Here is a 19,680-nt window from a genome sequence, read left to right as displayed (position 1 = left end):
TTTTCGTTTTAGCTAACTTATAAATTTATCTGTAATTAACATCCAGACAGAGCTGGAATTTGGATGGGTTACAGGTAAGAACCCATCGTATGAGTTCAATTGGAAATCGCGGGAAAGTCTACCCCTTATTTAACATAATATTAGAAAAACTGAAAATTGTGGGTCTTTATCTCTACCTACACTATGTTTCATAAAAAAACCACTAACAACGTCATATTTTTGTGGATGTATCCGATAGCCTGTTCAGAAAATGTTACTCATAACTCATAAACGTAAAATACTATTCTTCTGTGCAGCTTATGTGTTCGGAAAGAACAGACATAACCTACTGAGCACCTCAGATTGTTTACCATCACTGACGTGTATTTGGAACACTTTGATTCGCGAGGAAAGCAGTCTTGCTGCCAGGGCAAACCATTGTTCGTGATATTAGCCGGAGAACTGTTCTGTTAGTCTTTGGCGCACTCAGGCGGAGAGAGTGAGGTTAATCTGAGTTAATGAACTTCTATAATGTACCCACAAACTATTAAGTAGGCCTCAGTAAGCAAGCGGTGTGTGTTACCACAGCAGTGGACTTCACAAGTAGTCTGCCCACAATAGATTTGAAAAATCACATGGTTATTTCTACTGTGAGTTTGTTTTGTTTCCAAAACGTAACTTGAGGCTACTCAGAATCAATCTTCAGAATCAAATTTTGCTATTAATGCCAGGACAATAGATGAATCTTAGTTTTTAAGTCACGATATAGTTAACTTGTTGCCAGAAGAAACAGTGGAAGCGAAAAATTGTAGGGGGCAGGCAAACATTAGAATTTGCAAAACGGTATACGAAAGATGTACGCTTTCGTTACTTGAAAGGATCAGCACAAGATAGGATAGAAATGAAAGACAGTATCATACCAGTCGAAACAGCGAAAGAAAAGTTTAGTAATAACGAAGATGTGTGTTTATCGATTGTGAAAATGCGTTCGACCGGGTTAATCTGAAAATGCTATGAGAGTCACTAAAGAAAATGGGATTTCCAAATATCTGATTACGACAATTTAGTCATTATACAAAAATAGTAAAATAAGGATCCGTACTGTAAGTAATGAGACAAAAGCTACTGATATTAATCAAGGATGATGTCTGGCTTCACACGCACCATTTTCAATGTTTATATCGACGATATGATTCACAAATGATGAATGTGCTAAACGACAAGTTTAATTTCATAACGTTGTTATTTGCTGAAGATGAACTTATAACAGAATAATCTGAAGAAAAGGTTCAAATTGCAGTATATAAGTTGTTTCAAATTGCGAACTCTACTAAATACAGAATGAGAACATCGACAGATTGAAAAAAAGTGATGGCGTTTCAAGGGAGGACTCATAAGAGCAAAAATTGTAATAGACAGATGAATAATTGAAAAAAATAAGAGAATTTAAACATATAGGATGCAATTTTGAAAGCCTGAAGTCAGATGATGTTGAGCTAAAACTGGCCATCATTTTCTTATGCGTGGGCCCATATAATCTCAATAAATTCGAAGAACTACATTTTTCTACTAGACTGGGTATAAAATTTTTTATTTGTTTTTTACACTACTATTTCCGGGCACTGCCCATTTTCAGGTGTGTCTCTAGTAACGCGATGTAGCTACGTATGCTACTAGAGACACATTTAAGAAAGGGCAGTGCCCGAAACCGGTAGTGTGAAAAAGAAATAAAAAAGTTTTATACGCAGTATGGTGGAAAAATATTCAGAAACTGATCATATTGAGACATTTTTATGGAACTATACAACGTAAATTAAAATATAAAGTACGGAAAGAAACGCTAATTAAACTTAGCAAAAATCAATGCCTTGTCTTTGCTGACGTGTGGTAGTGAATGTTGGATTCCAGTAACTGATTGATTGTGACGAATCGAATCGTCAGCAACGATGTTCCTCCGCTTCGTAGAGGGACTATACAAAAAAACAAAAAAAAAAAAAAAAAAAAAAAAAAAAAAAAAAAACACTTATATTAGATAAGAACTAAATGTTGAAGCCATTACCACTATAACTGAAAAATACAAACTGAAAGTCATTGTCCACCAGATGTCTAATAATTGGAAAACTAAAGCTGCAATACTATATAACTCAAAATGGAAGAGAAACGCTGGATATACCATACAGAGATGGCGGGAAGAATTCTGAGGTGGAACAAGCCAAAAGGCCTAATCTTTGAAGACTGTGCTGCTGCTGCTAATGATTATGGCAGCAGAATTTATTTCACTTCGTCTACTTCATTTTTCCCAGTACTGATGGTAAATTTCTCACTAATCACATTTGCGCTATTCCCTATTACTTTCATATTTCTTGAGTTTACTTTCAGTCTATACCTTTGTGCTCACTCAATTCAGCAGGTTCTGCTATTGTTCTTCACTTTCACCGAGGATAGCAGTGTCATGATAGAATCTTATTATTGTATACTTCCCCCTGAATTTGAATCCTACTACTGAACTTTCCGTTAATCTGTGTCATCGTTTCTTCAATGTATAGACGGAACAGTAGGGGTGAAAGACCGCATTCCTGTCTTACATCTTTCCGAGCAGTTCTTTCTTGGTCTTCCATTCCTATCTTTATAGCATACAAATTCTATAGATTTACATACGTCAGGGAAATCTGAGACAAACAATACCGTGAATAAAGTATTTTGAATTACTTATGTATCAAACTCCAATAAATGCGCGAGCTCTCAAAAGCATCTGACGAATGGATTGAAGATAAATGTCGAAATTTCGTAATTTTATCCAAAATTTGTGCATAGTGTAAGGATTACATAAGAATGCAAGAAGTCTGTAGCGAAATGGGTAGTGGTCAAAAATTCTTTTTATCTCTTGACAAAAGTTCATCATAGTGACATACTTTCATAAGAGAACATTTTCTTCAATTCCATATGCAATGATTCATTCGGTTTCCCGCGTTATTTTTCTAACGCTTTACGCGAAGACCATCACCATCTGTTTTGAAGACAGGTATGCTAGATTTTTAAATAGCATTTCACTCGGATATAGACAGCTTATTTAAAATCGTCACCGAAGCCATAAAGCCCGGGAACTGTCTAGCATGTACGTGAAGACGAACATTTGGTATCAACAAATCGTACCGCACGTGAATCGGTATAGGATTATTTCACTTCTTAGAGTTTCAGGCTGTTGAGATCGTATATAAGCGGCATGTTACATACTCTGCATCCATACCACCAAAATTAGTTGGGCAATATTGAGAAAGCTGGGGTGTAAACATCTTTGACGAGTGTGCATTTTAAGTGCATTGAATCGATACCCCCATGAGAATTCTGTATAATGAGCATGAAGTGATCAACAATCAGTCTTTCACTTTATACTCCAGTGTGAAGTTATGAAAATAAGAGGATGTGGAAGACTCAAATTATGAATCAGCTTTCAAGGAATGTTCGGATAAGTAATATAAGTAAACCCTCCACCACAAGGAATCTAACATGTTTGCATGGGAGACAGCTTCAAACGTCTGATTGGTTACACGAGTTACGGAACCTCAAGACTTTTGCAGTTTTTAATGCTGACTTATTGTGCTAATCCTCCATCGTAACACTATACTTCTTAATGAGTAGATTGTAACACAGTTTCCGATTTTTATATTAGTTCGTTAATATAGTGAAAATCAATTTTTTTGCCGCTGGAAGCCTTTAGATAGCCAACCGTCAGCTAAGATAAGGTAGCTCTTTATTGATATAGATAGTAAGACTGTTGACTGCGAAAGTCACGGAAAATGCTTCGGTGTGGTCTCTTGAATATGACTTTGTTATCTCAAGAAGTTTTGTAAAGGTATGTCACATTATCAGGAAAAAAAATACGCTTAATAACACTGGGACGTATCGAATGTGGGATATACAGGGTGAGTCAGGAGGAAAGGTACATGCTTTGTGCGGCGATAGTATCAGTGATTCTGAATAAAAAAATTGTATGGACATACGTTCTGTTCTGAGTGGCTTCCAAGACAGAACATATTTAATATGACTTTAGTACGTTTCCCTTGAATAACCCGTAAACCACACCTTCCAGGGAGAACGTGTCGCAGTGTAAAATTAAACTGCATTACATTTCCTGTCCATATTTTCTCTAGGATTATAGTTTTCGCGACGGGAGCGCGAGAGTATTGAAAATTTCGTGTTGTAGCCTAGGTAGCTTTTGTAGGCCAAAGTAGATTCGTGACTTGATAAATCACAAGTGTCCTCTACGAAACTGTTCACCTCGACTTCCTCTAGACTATTGTGATACGTTTGAAACACTGACAATGTTTGAATACTACAGAAAATAAATAAGAATGTACATTCAATGTATTCTATCTCGGAAACAGTTTGCAATAGGACATATGTCGATATGTAGTTTTATGATCAGAATCACTACAACCCATCTCCGCGTGTACCTTTACTCTTGGCTCACCCTGCACATACAGGTGCAACGGATATAAGTGCAGATATTTTTGTATGTAATGCCTTATCATGTACACATGTTCCTGTTGGAACCACAATAACTGTCCCTTATCCAGTGGTACTTCTTCTAGAAGAACAGGTAGAATTTCAGTAAGTTAATGTGGATACGTATTTCCATTTAATATCTCTCATTATATATTAACAACTCTAATTATATATTAATATCTCTAATTATTTAATATCAATAGTCCATAACGGAATTTGCTATGGTGCCGCGCTGTACGTTTACGCTTCACGTTGGCTGTTGTTGTGCCTGACGAAACCAGTGCTGATTTTTCGCTGTCTAATGGTGCATATTACGTTAATTTACTCTGCCGTGGTTCGTAAATGTTGCTTCGTCCGTAAAGAGCACACGTTGGTAAACCGTAGTGTCATCTCTGAGGCGCTGCATTGCAAATCTATAGAATACTATACGCCATTCGAAATTACGTGTGTAAGGCGTATGCTTCGCCGGCGATGGGCGAAGCATGACAGAATCTCTGACCAGAGAGTAGTTTATTGTTAGTTGTTGCTTGTCGCGAGTCTGCGCTTGACTGCGCGAGTGGACAGTGCTAGTCTGCGCGAGTCGACAGTAGTAGTCAGTCTGCAGTTGTAGTCTGTCTGCAGTAGTAGTCGGTCGGCCTTAGTAGGGAGTGGACGGTAGCAGTCTGCGGGAGTCGGCATGCGTCGGCTGTGTGCTCTGCTCGCGACTCTGGTCAGGACTCTGGAGGATGAGTATTGTTGTAGAAGGTAAATAAGCAGCCTTGCGCATATTTAATAATGTATGTTAATTGTAATTTAATTTGTTCAGAAAAAAAATGCCCCAATAATAATTTTTATAATATAAAATAACTCTTTTAAAGAAAAGCATTCATTTTAATTTAAAGAATTTTTCCAATGCATTATCATTGCTTCCAAGAATCCAAAAAAATATATAGGGCAGCATTGCACTAGGCTGTGTCGAAGAATGTATAATTAAGAGCAGATATAGTTGCAGTTTTTATTGAGGAAAGAATTTTGCTTTTACTTTATTCAGAATACAGGGCCGAAGGTCAGCGCTGCTGTCCTTATAAAATTAACCAGATATTATTATTACTGTTAGGAGGTTACATTTCGTTCATGGTTCATTATTTAATTAATATTATTACGTGGGTTTATGGTCAATTATCATTCATTAATTTTTGTGTGAGGAGGTTACATTTGGCTCCATTCCCATTCCACATTTATCATTCAATAATTTTTGCGGAGAGGTTACACGTGTTTCGATTGCTTCATCTTGTGAAATATGATAAGGGTTCAGAATGAGATTTTCACTCTGCAGCAGAGTGTGCGCTGATACTAAACTTCCTAGCAGAGAGCATCTGTAAAGTTTGGAAGGTAGGACACGAGGTACTGGCGGAAGTAAAGCTGTGAGGACGGGGCGTGAGTCGTCCTTGGGCAGCTCATTTGGTAGAGCACATGCCCGCGAAAGGCAAAGTCCCGATTTCGAGTCTCGTTCCAGCGCACAGTTTTAATCTGCTAGGAAGTTTCATGATAAGGGTTGAATTTCTATCGATGCAAGGCGCGAATGACACTCGTCTGTTTTATCATACATTCCTTGTAAGTCTCATGTGACTGTGCTCTTAACGAAAGTATGTTATTCTGTTCTAAAAACTCAGACTTCTTTCGCATCTCGATCGATGCAATAATTAAGAATACCTACCACATACCAAAATACGTGCCCCTTATTAAGATATTAGCATTTGCCGGAAAACTCGTTTTGATATATGGAGTCGTTTCTGAAATACAAGGGTGTTATATCTTACGTGACTCACGCCTGTCTCTGCTACGAGTTTCCTTGCGCATTTCCTTTGTGTTTTAGCAGATATCTGTAATTTCTTTTTTGCGTTGTGTTACTAGAGTCAACCCAAACAAATAGGCTCACCAAGTCTTTCTGTATCGACGGAAAGCGTAGATTTGTTTCCCGTTGTAAACTAAATGATTTTTAAATCGGAATTTTCGTGCCTATTGGGTAGAGCGGTCCTAGATTATCCTGACGCGATATTCGTTTCATAGATGTGTATTAAACAGCACAGTAAAACTTGAAGAACAAGTGATACTCAACAGCGACAGCTCTGCACTGGCCCTCACTGTCTGCTACCACCAAGCATGCAGCAATACTAGGGGTTGAGGAAGAACTGGTTCGGAAATCGGTTGTGCCACTTCAGAGGAACCACTCCGACATTCACCTTAAGCGATTTAGGCAAATCACAGAAAACCTAAATCTAGATGTCCAGCTGGATATTCGAACTACCACCTCATTCAATACGCCACTGTCAAGGCATAATACTAGGAAACCAACAAAACCTCAACTGAGGAGGGATTCCAAGCATCTATCGTGGTCATTCTGAAGGAATCCTGACATCAATATAAAACACTAATGCAATCCCACGTGATAGACTGGATGGGGAATATACACTCATGCTCATAAATTAAGGATAATGCTGGTACGTGGTGAAACAACGCTCTGGTGGGTAGTTTGCGGGCTTAAATCACCTCGGGGTATGACCATGCGGTGCATTTGACCTGCTGTCGTCGCACGGTGGAACTGGCAGCACTCCACGTACGCAGAGGTGTGTTGGTGCATGTCAGAGTACGGTGCAGCGAGTAAGTGTGCAGATGTTTTCAGACCTGCTAATGATGACTGTAGCTCAAAGAACACATATTGATGACGTTATGAGGGGTAGAATACTCGGACGACTGGAGGCTGGTCAAACACAGCAGGTCATAGCACGGGCCCTCCGTGTGCCACGAAGTGTGGTGTCACGATTATGGCAACGATTCCAGCAGACAGGAAACGTGTCCTGGCGCTACAGTACGGGACGTCCATAGTGTACAACACCACCGATATCTCACCATCTGTGCCCGCAGACGGCCAAGGAGTACTGCAGGTGGCCCTGCTCGGGACCTCCCGCGGCCACTGGAACGGTTATCTCCAGACACACAGCCTACATACGACTGAACAGACATGCTTTATTCGCTCGGAGACCTGCAAGGTGCATTCCACTGGCCCGTGGTCACAGGAGAACCCGTAAAGCCTGGTGTCAAGAACATAGTACATAGTCATTCGAACAGTGGTCCCAGGTTATGTTCGCGGACGAGTCCATGTGTAGTCTGAACAGTGATTCTCGTCGGGTTTTCATCCGGCGTGAACCAGGTACCAGATACCAAGCCCTTAATGTCCTGCAAAGAGACCTGTATGGAGGTCGTGGTTAGATAGTGTGGGGTGGGATTATGATTGATGCACGTGCACCCCTGAATGTCTTTGACAGAGGAACTGTAACAGGTCAGGTGTATCGAGAAGTCATTTTGCGCCACAATGTCTGCCATTTCAGGGGATGGATGATAACGCAGAGCCCCACCGAGCTGCCATCGTGGAGGAGTACCTTGAAACAGAAGGTATCAGGCGAATGGAGTGGCCTGCCCGCTCTCCAGACCTAAACCCCATCGAGCACGTCTGGGATGCTCTCGGTCGACGTATAGCTGCACGTCTTCAAACCCCTAGAACACTTCACGATCTCCGACAGGCACTGGTGCAAGAATGGGAGGCTATACCCCAGCAGCTGCTCGACCACCTGATCCAGAGTATGCCAACCCGTTGTGCGGCCTGTATACGTGTGCATGGTGATGATATCCCATATAGATGTCGGGGTACATGGGCAGGAAACAGTGGCGTTTTGTAGCACATGTGTACATGTGTTTCGGGACGGTTTTCTCGACTTATCGCCAATACCGTGGACTTACAGATCTGTGTCGTGTATGTTCCCTATGTGCCTAAGCTATTAGCGCCAGTTTTGTGTAGTGTCACGTTGTGTGGCATCACATTCTGCAAATATCCTTAGTTTATGAGATGAGTGTAAAAATATTCATCCCGAATGTCTGGTCATAATCGTAGTATTGCCACATCTAATTCAGCCTACTGGTAACATGAAGTCCTTAGCCAAGCTGTACAGCGGCACACCACGCCTTTTCATAGCACTGCTGTGCCTCTTCTTTTCCTTCCAACCAGCTCGAACTACACAGTCCAGTTACATTGATGTGACCACCGCCTCAGCTAAGGTGTACCTCGGGCCATAAATGGCATGGGTGAATGATGGATGAGTGATGTGTACGGTCGAATGGAAGTGCAACTGTTGAGAAACTGGCAAGCCAGATGAACCAAGGGGCTACCAACAGTGTCTCCTCAACTATTGTTCAGTGAATTTTTTTGCGTGTGGGCTTCCACAGTAGGCACTTGATTCATGCATCGATGCTGACTGGACTGCTGTCCGTCAGTGACGAAGGCTGCAATTTGCACGCCATTACCGCAAATGGACGTCCAGTAAATGACAACAGTTGGCCTTTTCAGATGAATCCCGTTTTATGCTCCCTCAGATAGATGGCCGTTGGCGTGTACGGAACGAAACGTCTCAAAGCGAACACCCTGCAACAATCGTCTGAGGGGTCCGGGAGCGAGGGTATTCCTTGGGTGATCTCGTCATTCTGGAAGACACAATGTGCCAACGCAAGTATGCATCTATCCCTGGAGACCATAACCACCTCTCCATACAATTTGTTTTTCCTCGACACGACGGCAACTCCGAGGAGGAGGATGCAGCGTGTCACGCAGATCGCAGTGTAGGTGCGTGCTTTGGACAACAACAGAATGAGTTTACAGGCGACCAAACTCTCATGATTCAAGCCCAATACAGAATCTGTGGGATTACCTCGATCAGGCTGTTCACGCCGTGGATTCTGGACCGAGAAATCTGGCGCAACTGGCCACGGCACGTGAGACAGCTTGGCTCCACATCCCAGTTGGACCTTTCAGAACTTCACTGACTCTCTTCCTACACATATCGCAGCAGTTCGATATGCAAAAGGTGGTTATTCAGTATTTCGACAGGTGATCACATTAATGTCACTGGACAGAGTATAAAGATGTAATGTCTGATAACAGCAGTACAAATATTTAGTTAGGAAAGACAAACATTTCCTGAACATCGCACTTCGTTATAATGTAAAAAAAAAAAAAAAAAGGAGAAACCAACGTGTCGACGAAGGTTACAGTGGCCTCTTTCTTAATGACGCGCTACGATACACAGAAAACTTTTATGTAAACTTACTCTTACCGCGGAAGTCTACGCACTTATATTCAGTTACATCTCAACAAAATTTCAAAGTGGTGCACAGACTGGCAACTTGCTTTAAATGTCTAGAAATGTAAAAGGGAAAACCTGTAGTGTCGTATGACTAAATAATCAGTGAGACACAGTTGGTATAAGTTACTTCAGATAAATAACTAAGTCTAACAGTTTGTGAGAATATGAATCGGGACTATAATATAGGCTCCTTCGTAAGTAAGACAGGTGGCAGGTTTCGGATCTATGGCACAAGCACATTATCGGGTTATTGAACTGATTGTTGGTATGCCTTTCTTTGCCACGCTAATAGGAGGGGGAGGGTGGCGAGGCCATCGCCCGGGCCGATTTTTACCTCCGTGTACATCCCCGGTACTGATTTGTTGGCAGGGATGGTGGCTCTTCGGCCATCTGGCAGGAGTTCAACGAGGAAAACTCTCAGCCCATATCCGGAGTGTACTCTCCTATCCCCTAAACCATCATGGCCACATATCATTATGGAGATACTAAGAAATCGCTTACGAAAGACTGGGATAATGTTGAAGAGAGTGGTTGCCGCACTAAATTGGAGTAACGTGGGACATTGAACTTACACAAAGAAGTGCTCACACATGGTCAAAACCTTGTTTGACACGTGGGATAGCGTCACAAAGATGCGGGAGACAGTGATGTCGCAGATATTTGAAATTAGATGCAAAACAACAATTATATTGTGAAACTTGCTTGGAAAGTTTCAAGAATCAACTTAAATTGAGAAATCTAGAAATACGCTAGAGCCTGAATGAATCGGCCCTATAGAGATCGTGAATACAAGATTATACTAGAAGAAAGACATCACTCCACCGGATTTTAATTTAAAAATGTGCATTATTCAGCGTTAATGGTTTTGGGCTTAGTCCATTTTCAAGTGCATCTATAACTGACATGGCCACGTCATTCTCGTCTCGTCATACATAACCGTACCTGCTGTTGGTGTATTTGCAAACGGGTCATGCCGGAAACCGGTAGTGATGAATAAAGTGCAGTTTAGAAGCACAACCCGGCGGAATGATGATTTTCCTTATGTTTATCAAGTATTTGGTTCTCACCCAGAAGAAAACTATGGTGTACTGGAGTAATCTACAGTACTTCCGGAGAGGGTCGAGGAGATACTACAACAAACGCACAAATTATCAGTATCCTTCTGTCATCACGGTCTAGGCCATAGACCTGTTTCTTCTTCTAAGTATCCAGCCATCTCTTTCTTGGCCTTCCCACGAGTCTTGTACCTGAAGATTTAAAATGTAACGCTTGATTTGGTAATCTTGAATTTGACATTCCATATAGATGTTCTAGTCAGCTTTTTCTAATAGACTTGATCTTTTCATTTACAGAAAATATCCCAACCTCTGCTCTTATGTCTTCATTTCTTAGCCTAGCTAATCTTGTGCGGGCCTGAACTCTTACAAATCTCATTTCTGCCTTTTGGATTCTACCTCCTTGCCTTCTACTAGTTGTCCAGGTTTCGCTTTCAAATAGCAATGTGGAAATTGCTTTATAAAACTTGATTTTTTTGTCTTTCTCATTTTGTTTATCAATTTCCTATTGTCTGCTACGCATATCAATTGATATATCTCCAGTTTGTTGCCACTGTCGAGTACACTTTGCTAGTTTATAATATCTCCAAGGTAATTGACTAACTTGTTCACTGGGTTTGTTTCCTATTATGATCTTGTCCATTTTGAAAGCCATCACTTCTGTTTTTGAAATGGATATTTTCATGTTATATTCTTTAGAAATCTGGTTCAGTCTACAGATGAATCTTTGTGGCGAAGTCTGGTTATCCTGTACAATTTATCGTGTACAATTGCAAGGAAGACTACGAAAAGCATTGAGTGATAATCTCAAGCGAGGATCAGTCTGTTGTTTATCATTTCAATCATATTGTCAATGTATGTATTAAGAGTGATTTACTAAAACTTGAGCACTGTAAATACTTAACTCTGGAAACAAATAGTGTCTACACAGATTAACATTCTTTTAACGCCGTCGCTGACACTTTTGACACCATATCACTGTAAAATGATTGTTCACATCAGAGTACAACTGTTTTTACAGAGTTTTGAATAATTATATATATGAAGACAGTAACTGTTCTCGAAAGAACAAGTACTATTGATGACCGTGCAGCTTTCGTTAGAATAAATGATAATGTACTATTAGGTACATTACATATGTAGACTTTTGGACAGTTGGGAATGTGGGTCTCACGGGAAGCGTGTAAGGGATATGTCCCTGCAGTCACGCTGTTGATCTGTGTCCTCGGTGGCTCAGATGGGAACAGTCGGCTTTCAGCCGTGTTACCGTGCGGACGGGCTCGGCGCGCCGGGCAGTGCTCCGCAGGTGTTGTTGTTTACCCGCTAGCGCGCGGTCGCGTCGTTGTATTGCCATATAGTACTTGTACCGACCCGACATGGCGTTCTCATATCGAAAAGCTACAATTAAACTAACGTTCAACGCATCGTACACGAGACCGAAGGCCCATGAAATTGAACGGTTTCTACGAGACATCATGCACATCGAACCACAAGAACTGATAGGAATTCGTCTGTCTATTGTAACCAGCACAGTGTACCTCAAACTGATTGACGAAGCGGCCTGCGACAGATTACTCCAACGATCTGCAAACGGCTTTCGCTTCTGTCACGCAGACGGTAACGTGAGCGTGGTAGGAGTTGACCATGCTGGTCTGGGAGTGCGTACCGTGCGCATCTTTGAACTACCGTTCGAAGTTCCTGCCAACCTAGTCGTTGATGCGCTGCGGCCATACGGCACAGTTCTGAGCCACACAGAGGAGAAATGGAACACATTCGAAACGTACCCTGTCCTTAACGGGGTACGACAAGTGCGCATAGAACTTAAGAAGCACGTTCCATCATATGTTTTCGTTGGTGGCTGCCGCGCAATTGTCATATATGATGGACAACCGAGGACCTGCTCGGGCTGCGGCCAGGAGGGCCATGTTAGAACTGAGTGTCTGCAGCGCCGCCTCGTTCAGGTGCCCCGCAATGAACTTCCCCAACGATCCACTCTGACCTCTCTCCCGCTAACATATGTGGAGGCGGCACGACATGATGTGATGGATGATCAAAACCTGCTACCTCCTCAAGCTGCTGCCAGCTCCGTTGGAGAGTCAGCACCGTCGACGACGCCGCAGCCCAACGGTGCAGAGGTTCCTACAGCCTCTGCCCACCGCAGCGTCGTGGGCACCCAGCCACCGTCACTGTCGGGATCAGTCACAGGGGTTCCTAGCGACCGAGACTGTGTCGAGGCCCGCCCTTCAGTGGATGTCGAATCTCGGACCCGAAAGCAAAAATCACCCAAGCGCCACAAGAAGAGGCGATTGTCAGCTGAAGAGCAGGACAGGGATGTGAAGCCGGCGGAAGACATCGACTTCGTTGACTCGCCCACAATTGCAACGGACTCCAGTGGCATCATTCACCAGAAGGTGCCTGAAGACAAGGAACACTCTCCTACATCTGGTGGCCCAGAAAACGAGGCGCACTGCGTCGACTCCCAAAATGTGGGCTCCTGTGAAAGCGACCATCCCCCAGTGACATCACAATCGTCTCTTGGTGATTGGGCAAACGATATGGAGGCAGATGATGCACAGCAAACATCGATATCTCCACCAGAGCCCATGGCTGACATTGAGCCCGGAGGGCTCTGCCAATCAGGGACTCCTACGGCACAGTAATGCACAGCATGCTGATGGATGGCTGTGTAGTGTGTAAGGTCACTGTGGGCTTGCACCGGCACACTGCCTCCGCCACTTGATATGTCTCAGTCATACCGTGTGGGAACAGTCAATGTAAATGGTGTCCACTCCACTGTCAAGACCCGCATGTTACACGACATGATCAGAGCGGCAGACTTGGACATTGCCCTTCTCCAGGAGGTCCGTCCCGAGCTGTGTTTAGACCTATATGGCTACACCACGTACAGCCTACCCGTAGGTGATGGCGCAGGAGGAACGGCCATCCTTCTCCGAGATGGCATAGACGCGAAGGACGCGACGTACTTGCTTACCGGGCGAGGCATCGCACTCACACTTGGCGCAGTCCGCCTCATTAACGTCTACGCTCCCTCCGGTAATTCGCACCGTGGTGACAGGCATGTCTTCTATTCGGAGGAGGTAGCCCCACTTTTACAAGGAAATATGGACCATTACATAGTGGGCGGCGATTTTAACAGTGCTCTGCGGCCCGAGGACCAGATACCGCATTACGTCCCATGCCCGGCTCTACAAGCATTGATACGTGACCTCGCGCTCCACGACACATGGCTCTTACATCATGGGACCCAGAGTGGATATACGCACTTTACCAGCCATTCTGCCAGTCGTCTGGACCGGATATACGTCTCGCGTGCCCTTCGCACAGCAACCCGTGATGCAGAACTCTGGCCGACGGCCTTCACGGACCATCTCGCGTACATCTGCACTGTCACCTTGCCCAGACAACTGACAAGACGCAGCAGGGGCCCGTGGTCGCTGAACGTCTCCCTCCTTCGCGAGGAAGCGTGTCGGCGAGCAGTCACTGACACGTGGCGTCGATGTATCAGGCGCCTGCCTATGTATGCTTCCACGTTGCTGTGGTGGCTGGGATGTGTCAAACCTGAACTCCGAAAGACATTGATGGCCTACGGGCGTGACAGAGCGAACTGGCAAAGGGCAACATCGGAATTTTACTATACAGCGTTACGTGAGCTGGCGACGCAACCGCCGTCTCCCGAACGTCAGATGTCCGTACAACGCATCAAAGCTCGTCTACTTCGCATCAGGACAGAGCAGCTAGACGGTGTCCGCATCCGTGCGCGAGTGCAAGACTGTATCCCCAACGAAACAGCGTCAGTGTATCACATTGTGCGCGAGAGGCGCCACCGCAAACGTCAGCTCATTACGGCGGTAAACACGGAGGACGGCGGGCGCGCAGTGACACAAACGGACATCGCGCACACGTTCGCCAGACACTATGGGACCTTGTACATGGAAGATCTGCGAAATGTACGTGATTATGACGAGCTGTTGCACGATTTTCCCGCCCCTCGAGACGTGGCAACCGATGACGGTCTGCTGTTGCCCATTACACCCGATGAGCTGACATCGGCCTTGGCACGTGGAGCACCGAACAAGTCGCCTGGACCGGACGGTTTACCTCTGGAATTCTACCGTACCTTTTACCACCTTATGGGTGACAAGTGGCTCCAAATGTTTCATGACCTGATCCGCTCTGATTTCACTGTCCCCACAGAATTCACAGAAGGCATCTTGATCCCAGTTCCGAAACCGAATGGTGGTTGTAGGTGGCAGGATTTTCGACCACTCACACTCCTCAACAACGACTACAAGATCTTCGCCCGTATCCTCCGCGCGCTTCTCCACACCGCCATCGGGAAAGCCATCCACACCGATCAGACATGTTTAGGTGGTGTCAGCGACATTCATACGGCGTTAGGAGCATACCGCGACGTAATTGCTTTGACGGCGGCCTGCAAAATACGAGGCGCCCTTGTCGCCGTAGATTTTGACCACGCATTCGACCGCGTCGACCACGGCTTCTTACGAGCAGTTTTGCAACACATGGGCCTCTCTCCGGAGTCTGCACAGGTGGTCCTTCGACTGGTCCACGGAGCGCGCTCCCGCATGATGGTCAACGGTTATCAGTCTGGTCACATTGTTGTTGGACGGTCAGCGCGACAAGGGTGCCCCATGTCGGGCATATTATTTGCTGCAGCGCTTGAACCAGCTTTACATGGTCTACGGCAGCGATTAACTGGTATCTCCTTGCGGGACGTGACCTTTTGCTGTGGTGCATTCGCCGATGACGTGGTGTTCCTGGCCAGATCAGAGGATGAAATGCATATGGCGCTACAGTGGCTACGCCAGTACGGGGCGGTCGCTGGGAGCGTCATCAACGTGACGAAGACAAAATACATGGATGTCGGAGGAGGGATTTCCCACACAACGGCGGTGCCCTTTGACAAGGTGCCCGTACTCAAGTGTTTAGGAGTGCAATTCTATAGCAATGTCCGCCGCACGGCGGCGGCTACGTACCGCCGGCTCCTACACCAGACACGTGCTCTGCTGCAGGACAACAAACTGCGTCGCTTGGATATGCCCCTCAGAACACATTATGTCAACACCTATCTTGTCTCAAAACTGAACTATTTTGCGCATATCCTTTCCTTGACAGCTACGATGGCCGACAGATTTCAAGCAGCATATGGACATTTCGTAAGCACCGGTCTGGTTTTTAAAGTCCGATACCCCACCCTGACACTGCCGCAGCGGGCGGGCGGTATCGGTTTAATTCACGTATATAACCGTGGGATATCTCTTTATCTCAACACTATGCGTCGCACGTGGACCTCTGCCCACGCCACTCTGACGGGCACCCTGATAGCGGAAGTGGAACCACACTCTCTGCATCCCCCGGTTTCTGTAGGACGCATTTCACCGGCACTCACCCACATCAGAGAGTTCTTTATTGCCTTCAGCTACTTACGGTCAGAACTTCCGACGACACGGAAGCCCGGCACAAAAGACTATTATCGCCTCTATGAACAGCGGGAACCTGTAAATACGGTCACCCACAGACATCCTGAAGTTGCCTGGAACGCGGTGTGGCGAGCGGTACACACGCCTTTTCTACCTACGACGGTGCGTTCATTGTGGTACGTGGTTGTGAATGGGAATTTCGCTACTCGTCAGAGGCTACATTCCATACATCTGACGGACGACCCCTTGTGTCCGACATGATCAGTCGCTGACTCGGATGCACACCGTCTGACGTGTGCCGCGACCAGCGAGTGCTGGCTACTGACGCAGCGCATGCTGGCATTACTTTTGCGGCGATTGCCGGAGTCAACTCCCCTGATGACGTATTGCGCCCCGACGGCGTATACTTTCCATCAACCAGAACGAACGCCGTTAACTGGCTAAAAGGCATGGCCGTTTACTACCTATTTTGCGATGCTCCCAAAGGCACACTCGACTTTTGGTCCCTATTGATGACAACACATGCAGCTTTCAGCCGCCACCCGAAGTACAGAACTCGTTTCGCAAATTATTTAGGTTCATTATTTTCGGATCCTCCTGCTCACTGGGGCGTTCCGGGTATGAGACGCTGAAAATGAAGAAGAATCCTGGAGCATATTGATCCTCTACGGACGAAATAGGGGGGAACCCCTCCCAACAGACGAGAAGACGACTCGGACGCTCGGCTACGGCAGTTGTAGGATCTTTCTTTGTAATGAAACAAAAATAAAACTATAATACAAAAAAAATGTTATAAAAATTAAATAAATAAATAAATAAAACAACATCGATAAACCCACTACATCCTCTTCCTGATCCTTCGATCCTCGAACTCGAACACGTTGCTTGGGCGTGGCGGCGGGGTGGCCAGGCTTCGGGTGTCGACCCCTGCCCTACCCGTCGCTGCTTCTGCAGCGGTTCATTAGATTTAAAAAAAAAAAAAGATGGATGGAGCGTCTGCCATGTAAACAGGAGATCCCAGGTTCGAGTCTCGGTCGGGGTACACATTTTCAGCTATCCCCATCGAGGTATATCAACAACACCTCTCGGAAGCTGAGGGTTTTAATTAATTATGATTTATTTTAAATAATTTCTCTATTTATACGCACCAAGATCTCTAGGACGATACTGTCATCGTCAGCGATGATTATAAGTCAACTTTGTAAAATTTTCGAGCACCAAAGTAGGTTACCCTCCTGTAATTTGACCTGTTGAACACAGTAGTGTCCGACAATAATCCATCATACTTGTAGCACATTGCCCCTGATAGAGCTGCTCCAAGGTAGATATGGTCTAATGAAATCTTTCCCCATGTTCGTCGGAGGCTTGTTCAAGAGCACCAGTAAGAAAAGAACCCATGTGTGAGGGAAGAACGTGCAGTTTTAACGAAATGTTACAACCGAGATTAAGGTAATACTGTAGTAGTTAGTTGACTAACACATGACTATTGTCTGCTCTGTCGTTACCAAAGAAATCAGAACACAGTTTTTTGAAAGAATTCCAGCAGTCCGGTTCAAGAAGGCTCAGAGTTGTGACAAAATCAAGATCGTGAATAAGCTGTGTAATCTGAGGACAAACAAACACACCTGCTTTCCATTTGGCTTCACTAAATGCAGGGAATTTCGGACGTAAGGACATAAAACCAGGTCCACCCCTGTCTACTGCAACAACGAACGGCTTCGTAAGTTGTATGTGAAATGATGGTAACAAAATGTCTTTCAAATTCACCAATGGAACGTTTGCTACGTTCTTCCTATCATGTTCCATTTGTGTACGGGAAGGCCAGATCCGCTTATCATAATGAGTCTACCGATCTCGGTTATTCTGTTCGCAAAGAAAACTGCAATGCTTTTTATACACAGATTTTAATCATGTAAGTACCACATTTACTTTGAAGTCAGCACAGATTTGCCACTTGTGGCTGTAATACTCAATTTTATTCAAGGGAAGTTCCATACTGCTGTATGTTTCCTTCAAAATAGTGGCATAAGCTACGGGAACAGGAGGATATACATGGATATACATTACTATTGTGAAGGAGTACTGTGTTCAGGCTAGTTTTGAGGCAATCAAAGAACAGTCGCCATTCCGCTGATATATGTTTCATACCCATAGCATTAAACAGACCATTCACGTCATTATTGTAACAGAGTGCGTCTTCCACGTCAAACAATGGTGCGAAGGCAGCCTGACGACGATGTCGAAACCCTAGCATCTTTCTACTGTTTCAGACCGAACCCATAAGTTCAGCTTGTGCGTTAGAAAGATTCAGGTCCCCAGCAAGTTCATTCAGATCATTTTGTGTCAGGAGATGTGGGGTCATTTCCTCCTAATCTAAATCAGAGCTTTCACTGTCCACGTCTGTATTAGATTCGACCCGGTTAGCTTCCAATGACCATGTGCCTGGAGGAACGGGAACAAGTGCGAAATATCATTGGGGTATGGCTCGAATAGCTGACTTAATGTGGCGCCCGCTCTCGGTACTGACCACCTAACTTTTACCCGAAATAAAGATCATACAATTCCGTCACTACGGGTGTCACATGTCGTCTGCACAATTTAGTAGTGCATTCCCACAGTAAACGTTATTTACGTGATTTGAACATACTCGTTACATTGTACGAACACTAACACCAATGCACCACTGAAACAAAACGAAACACTCAGCGCAAGGTATATTTAAATCGTATTACTCACACTCGTGAATGCACAGCGAAACAAAGGAAGCATTTCGTCGTGACTGATAAGAACGTGGTGCTCAGGAACAACAGCCAATGAATCTCACTCACTGTTGCCATGTTGTAAAAGAATAATTATAAGAAAAGTTTTTGACAGTCCCGCCACGAGGGCGACCGTAATAAGTTGCATTTCGTAAGAAATCTACCTATTGTTTTTTATTACCATTCTTATACACTGAAGCGCCGAAGAAACTGATATAGGCATGCGTATTCAAATACAGAGATATGTAAACAGGCAGAATACGGCAACATCTACATAAGACAAGTGATGGCGTAGTTCTTAGATCGGCTACTGCTGGTACAATGGTAGGTTGTCAAGATTTAACTGAGTCCGAACGTGGTGTTACAGTTGACGCACGAGCGGTTGGACACAGCATCTCCAAGGTAGCGATGAGGTGGGGATTTTCCCGTGCGACCATTTTATAAAGTGTACCGTGGATATCAGGCATCGGGTAAGACATCAAATCTCCGACGTCGCTGCGGCCGGAAAAAGATCCTACATGAACAGGACCAAGGACGACTGAAGAGAAGCGTTCAAGTGACAGACGTGCAACCCTACCGCAAATTGCTGCAGATTTCAATGTTGGGCCGTCAATAAGTTCAGCGTGCGAAGTGCGAACCATTCAACGATACATCATCGATATGGGCTTTCGGAGCCTACCGACATGGACTGCTGATGACTGGAACATGTTGCCTGGTCACACGAGTCTTGTTTCAAATTGTATCA

General features: G+C 44.6%; 1 protein-coding gene across 1 annotated transcript in view; it reads right to left on the bottom strand.

Annotated features, from left to right (window-relative positions):
• The window catches only part of LOC124616464 (ras-related protein Rap-2a-like), a 553,011-nt gene extending 540,261 nt beyond the window's left edge, over positions 1-12,750 (bottom strand). Inside the window, exon 1 of the mRNA XM_047144773.1 lies at positions 12,729-12,750. Coding sequence (XP_047000729.1) covers positions 12,729-12,750 — 22 coding nt within the window. The remainder of the gene's footprint in view (positions 1-12,728) is intronic.
• Between the last annotated feature and the right edge of the window lie 6,930 nt (positions 12,751-19,680).

This window comes from Schistocerca americana, chromosome 5 (assembly GCF_021461395.2).
Source record: "Schistocerca americana isolate TAMUIC-IGC-003095 chromosome 5, iqSchAmer2.1, whole genome shotgun sequence".
Classification (NCBI taxonomy): domain Eukaryota; kingdom Metazoa; phylum Arthropoda; class Insecta; order Orthoptera; family Acrididae; genus Schistocerca; species Schistocerca americana.
The sequence above is the reverse complement of the archived record's forward strand: the minus strand, read 5'-3'. Positions and strand labels throughout refer to the sequence as shown.